Source organism: Neopsephotus bourkii, unplaced genomic scaffold (genome assembly GCF_033783945.1).
Source record: "Neopsephotus bourkii isolate Nb327-2 ecotype Australia unplaced genomic scaffold, CSIRO-AGI_Nbou_v1 NB_1542, whole genome shotgun sequence".
Taxonomy (NCBI): Eukaryota; Metazoa; Chordata; class Aves; order Psittaciformes; family Psittacidae; genus Neopsephotus; species Neopsephotus bourkii.
In genome coordinates this window covers 278,753-284,752 of record NW_026902018.1, presented here as the reverse complement: position 1 = coordinate 284,752, position 6,000 = coordinate 278,753, and the positions used below count along the sequence as shown (strand labels likewise).

At 55.5% G+C, this 6,000-nt stretch overlaps 1 protein-coding gene across 1 annotated transcript; it reads left to right on the top strand.

Moving 5' to 3' along the window:
- Positions 1–736: 736 nt before the first annotated feature.
- On the top strand, positions 737–5,345 carry DGCR6 (DiGeorge syndrome critical region gene 6; the record flags this gene model as incomplete). The annotated part of the gene is given in 6 exon segments (XM_061370431.1): positions 737–838; positions 840–1,006; positions 1,092–1,252; positions 1,694–1,794; positions 3,016–3,156; positions 4,825–5,345. Coding segments are annotated over 6 exon segments (756 nt in total), but the record flags the coding sequence as incomplete, so codon positions are not given.
- Between the last annotated feature and the right edge of the window lie 655 nt (positions 5,346–6,000).

The following is a 6,000-nucleotide window of genomic DNA, read 5'->3' as shown; positions in this document are numbered from 1 at the left end:
TGAGGCTGCAGAGTGGAATTCCTCTGATGTCAGTGATGCATACACAAGGGATGGGGTGAAGAGGAACCCCCAGGAGAGCACTGACCACAGCAGTGCTGAGAGACACCCCAGCCATTGGGCACCACCTACACATAGGGCCCAGGGCAGGTGGGAGGTGATGGCTTCTGCTGATGAAGATGATGATGATGATCATCATCATCCCCCTGCACTGGGCACTGGTGAGGCTGCACCTCGAATCCTGTGTTCAGCTCTGGGCCCCTCACTCCAAGAGAGACATTGAGGGGCTGGAGCGGGGCCAGAGAAGGGAATGGAGCTGGTGCAGGGCCTGGAGCCCAAGTGTGATGGGGAAGGGCTGGGGGACGTGGGGGGTTCAGTCTGGAGAAGAGAAGGCTCAGGGGGGACCTGATGGCTGCCTCCAACTGCCTGACAGGAGGATGGAGCCAGGAGGGGCTGGGCTCTGCTCCCAAGGAACAAGGGATGGGACAAGAGGAACCGGCCTCCAGCTGCACCAGGGCAGGTTTAGATGGAGCTGAGGAACAATTCCTGCCGCAGAGGGTGCTCAGGCATTGGAACAGGCTGCCCAGGGCAGGGCTGCAGGCACCGGCCCTGCAAGTGTTCACACCCCGTGGAGACGAGGCCTCAGTGCCATGGGGCAGTGGTGGCCTTGGCAGGGCTGAGGAGTGGTTGGGCTGGATGAGCTTAAAGGGGTTTTCCAACCCAGGTGGTTCCATGGTTCCATGGCTCCCCGCTGCAGCCACTGCTGCCCCCGAAAGCGGCTCGAGCGGAGGGCACTAGGACCGCGCACAGGGCGGGGGGCGTGGCCGGGCAGGAGGCGGTGTGCCGGTGCGGCGCAGGCGCAATGCGGGTGGGGGGGGGATGTCATGTCGTGGTTCGGTGCTGGAGCCGGGGGCCTGGAGGCCGCGGAGGCGCGGGCACGGTCCCGGCAGCAGGAGCGGCACTACCGGCTGCTGTCCGAGCTGCAGGCCCTCGTGAAGGACCTGCCCAGGTGAGCGGAGCTGGGCGCGGTGGGATGCGGTGGGGTGCGGGGTGCGGTGCGGGGTGCGGTGGCCGGCGCTGACCCTCTCCCGCAGCCCCTGCCAGCAGCGCCTCTCCTACACGACGCTGAGTGACCTGGCGCTGGCGCTGCTGGACGGGACCGTGTTCGAGATCGTGCAGGGGCTGCTGGAGATCCAGCACCTCACCGAGAAGAACCTGTACAGCCAGCGGCTGCAGCTGCACAGCGAGCACCGCGGTCCGCGGGGACGGGGAGAGGGAACCGGCGGGGGGCACGGCGGGGAACCGGGGCGGGCACTGAAGGGCAGCGGGGGGGAAGGCGGCGCAGGGGGAACCTGGCGTGGGGCATGGGGGGGCGAGGGGAACGGGGGGGACTGGGGGCATTGTGGGGAGAGGGAACGTGGGGAGGGCACCGGGGGGGGTGCAGGGAATGGGGGGGTGCGCCCGGCGCTTGGGGAGGGCATGGGGCGAGCACAGACCAGGGGAGGTCTGGGGCACTGGGGGGGACAAGGGCTGTGGGGGGCGGTACTGGGAGGGGGTCGATGGGTACATGCGGGGGGACATGGTCCGGGGCATACGGGGGGCGGGTGTGGTGCTGGGTTGTGGCAGCTTGTGGGGCACATGGAGGGGTGGGGGGGTGACGGTGCCATGGCCTGACCCGCTGCCTGTCCTGCTGCAGGGATGAAGCAGGAGCTCTTCCACCGGCACAAGGAGGCGCAGCAGTGCTGCAGGCCCCACAACCTGCCTCTGCTCCGTGCTGCCCAGCAGCGGGAGATGGAGGTGAGGTCCCACCTGGGCTTGCTGGCATAGAGCCGTGGAACGGTTTGTGTTGGAAGGGATCGTAAAGCTCAGCCAGTTCCAACCCCTGTCTCACCACCCTCATGGTAACAAATGTCTTCCTTGTATCCCCCTCGTCCTCACAACCCATCACCCTTCATCCTGCTCCAACCAGCCCTGCTAAAAAGTATTCCCATCTTAGTAACTGAAAGACTCCCTGGAGTCTTCTTCAGGCTGCACAAGCCAAGCTCTCTCAGCCTTTCCTCATAGCAGAGGTGCTCCAGCCCTCTGACCATTTCTGTGTGACTCCTCTGGACCCTCTTCAGCAGATCCATGTCTTTTCTGTAGATGGGATTGACACTTCCTAACTTTCCTTGTGGCTTGCATGTGGGTTCTGTTGCTCAGTGCAGCCCGGTAAGGTTGTATTGCCTCCACACACACATGGTTTTTGACATGAGCTGGGCTCTCCTCATCCCCTGCAATCCTCTTCTTTCTTCTTACCTCTCCATCGTGTTTGGCTGGTCGAGGTTTCCTCCATAGCTGGGTGGCAGTGCTCCGTTCTGCAGCATGGGAGCGCTCCCAGAGCGTGCTGCCACTCCTCAAGTCCAGGATAATGTTCTCAGCCTGCCACAAGTAGGGCCCCAGCACACCATAGGCCTGAGCCAGGCTTCAGCTTGTTCTTGTCAGTGCCACATAAAGTGGATTCCAGTTCTGAAGTTTGGGTTTTGAGGAGTTCAGCTCCATTAGTGAGTAGTCAGGATCTGGGTGTGATTTACAGCCCCAGCTCTGTGTGTTGGTGTCCAGGGAACACAGAAGCTCAGGGAAGTGTCTGAGCTGACACCTTGATGGGCTTCGGTGGCTTCTGCTCCTCCTCCAAGTCTTTGCTTGGACTTCTCCAGAGCCCGTCCTCAGCCATAGCTCAGACCTTGGCTCCTCAGGAAGAGCCATTCAGGTACTGATCTGTTGCTCATGGTCTTTTCTGGCCTTCAAACACAGAGGAGGATGGTCCCAGAGGTTTCCCTGCATTTTCTGGAGTGGTAGTTTTGCTGAGACATGGCAACTGGAGGAGGCAAGACCCAGGGCCGTAATTGCTGCCTTCTGCTGTCCTTGGAGCAGGAGTGCTTCAGGGTTGAGTTGCTCTTCATTTCCAGTATCAGACTTGGAGGTGACAGAAGGTAGGAGGAAGGCAGATATTCCATGGTTTTCCACTGTCATCTTTGTCAGGCTGTAGAGCAACGGATTCGAGAGGAACAACGGATGATGGATGAGAAGATAGTCCTGGAACTGGACCAAAAAGTGATAGACCAACAGAGCACTCTGGAGAAGGCTGGTGTGTCTGGCTTCTACATCACCACTAACCCACAGGTTGGTGTTTGGGCAGGGAGTGTAAGGTTTGACAACATACTTGTATCAGCATCTTCATTCGTTTAACAAGATCTTGCTCTTAATGAATTCTGAATCAGTGGATCAGAGAGAATGACCCATGCTTTGCCCCATCAGCTGATGAGCAGTGTGCCCTTTGTGGACCTAGTACTGGGTTTGTAATAAAGGAGCAGAAAACCATGAGGCATGGTAACATCCCAGCTCTCTGCTGTGTTTTTCCCAGTGTATGGGTTAGGAAGGCTGTGCTGCAATCCTGTGGCTCCTGCATGGGGCTGAGTAATACCTAAATAAGAAGCTGTGTAAGTTTATCACTGCTGTACCTCGCTCACTGTGCAAACTGCCTTGGCAAAGCCTTTATGAAGCCTCTTGTTAATCCTTGCATGTGACTTGCTGGAGATGATGATCTCAGGCTGTGATTAGAACACTGGTTGTGGTTTCCCCAGTGCCTCTGCTTCCAAAACTCATGAGCAGTGGAAATAAAACTTCCAAAGTCTCCTTGGAATGCGACAGGAGTTTGCAGGGAATGCAGAAGCAGGCTGTTCTTAACAGGGAGGGAGGTGTAGGTGATTCAGTTTCACTTCCATAAAGACCTGACACTGAGAAAAAGTGGCTTAAACCAAGTTAGTTAAACAGGCACCCTCTAAACCCCACATGAGTCTCTGCTGTGCAGCCGTGAACAAGCCTCTTGTTTTCCCTGTGCTGCTGTTCCTCACTGGTACAATGAAAGCAGCTCTTTCTCTCCCCTCCTGCCCCTGCCTTTCAGAAGTGGTAGCTCTTCACAGGGTTCCTGTTTGCTGGGGTTTAAGTTTGCCTTTACAGTAGCTGGCAGAGCAGACGCAGACCTTGGCTTGTACCTGTGAACGCTATCTTCGGCTAAGAAATGCCTCCTGGAATCTGTTCTCCACATGCTATGTTTATTGTATAAAATGCCTGCTTATGCAGGCAATAGGTTTTTACCAAAATAGACTTCTTTTATTTCAGTAAGGGGATGTCTGCAAGCCTGAGTCACGGAGCAGCGTTCATGGGATTCGCTGCTCCACTGGGTAGTCTAAGTGGCTTGTGAGCTAAATGTAACTAAAGAACGAGCAGATGGTAAGGAAACCATACGCTGAGTGTGTTGACTATAGGAAACAGTGGTCTTTACTCATAGAAAAGGGAGGTTTGGAAGGGGAATGACACACTTAGAAGGAGTTTGATGCCCCACACACAGATTCCAGTCAGGGCCCAAAGTGATGCTTCCTGCCCTTCTATGCTGGAAAAGGATCGGAGTGTGGAAAGTGCTGTTGAGGGATGGCATGGGGTGTGGGTGTGCAAGGGGATGCTGCTGCTCCAGAAGGGGAAACCTGCACAACTGGCTGGTTGCTGCTGCATTTGTCATGGTCAAGAACCTTTCCGAATCCTCAGTGTATCCTAAGGCCCTGGGACTCCCAAGAGCTGTACTTTGCAACAGATCTCTTAAGAGATTACTGCCCTGTATCTTTCAGCAGCACTTGAACCAGAGCAAGGCCTTGGTTGGTATTTCCATGGTTTCTCTTTTGTTCCCTGACGATGAGCAGCTCTTGAGTGGGTGGTTCAAACCCGTCCTTTCTGCTTCCTGCAGCAGGGAATGGGATCATCTTGTTCTTGCAAAATCATCTCTTTCCTTTGCAGGAGCTGACTTTACAGATGAATTTACTGGAGCTGATTCGGAAGCTACAGCAGAAGGAATCCGAGTCCGAGAAGGCTTTTCCCTGAATGAGCAAATCTGCTGGTTTCTTCCTGGAGTTTTCTTCTCATTTCCCTCTAATGAATAGACTGTTCATGCATTTGCTTTTTACTGTGTCAGGAAATCCTCTGGATTTGAGGAGACATTTTGATGTCTCTGGTAAGGAATGGGAGAGATGAGGAGATGGAGGCGGACTCACCATCCACGCATGGTTGCCAGCTGGGAAAAATGTCCAGGTTTCTCTACAAGGTGGTTCTGAGTGTGCTGAGGCACAAACAGCCCCTTGAACAGGTTCTTCCAGAGACACTGAGCAGGTACCAGCATTGGGAGACTTTGGGATTCTGCCCAGCATTACTGGGCTGTGTTTGCAGTGTCTCACTCAACTCAGGCAGCAGAGACATCCTGAGGGCTTCTTCTCCTTAAACCAGTTTCCAAATGCAGAGAAATAAAATCATTCTGTTCTGTCTTGGAGCTGCAGCTTTCCACATGCGAGTACCTCTGTCCCAGCCCTGCGTGGTGAGTGTGGGGCACTGGATTAAATCGGAGTGTCTCTGAGACCTGTCAGGACTGATGACCCTGGGATGCAGTGCATGGGAGAGTGGGGACACTGGCTGGAAGCTGGGTAAGGGAGCACTTCAAGTGTAGTGGGGCCAGGCAGTGTGGGCTGCCCATAGGGACTGCTTGGTGCAGGGGGAGGCTGTGAGCGCTTCTGGTGTTCATGGGTGAAGTTCAGGTCAGAGAAGCTGTTGGGAGTTGCTTGAAGACCCAAGGCCATTGTGTGTTAAGAGCTGTGATTGTACCTGGGTCACCATTTCGGGGTTTTCTGGCATTCCTAGAGCAAGCCTTGTACAGAGTCATCATAGAATCCCAGACTGGTTTGGGTTAAAGGGTCCTCATCGAGCTCCAACCCCTTGCTATGGGCAGGGACACCTTCCACTACAGCAGGTTGCTTCAAGCTGGAAAGTGGGCTGATGTGGGCCCTGCACCATCACAGGATCCCTGTGAACCATTCTGAGCTGTGTTGCCCCTGGACCCTGTGCTGGGAGCCCTGCACTCTCCTGCTAAACTGTCAAGGCACAGAATGCACAGTATTCCCCTCTGGAGACACCATAGGGCCTGTG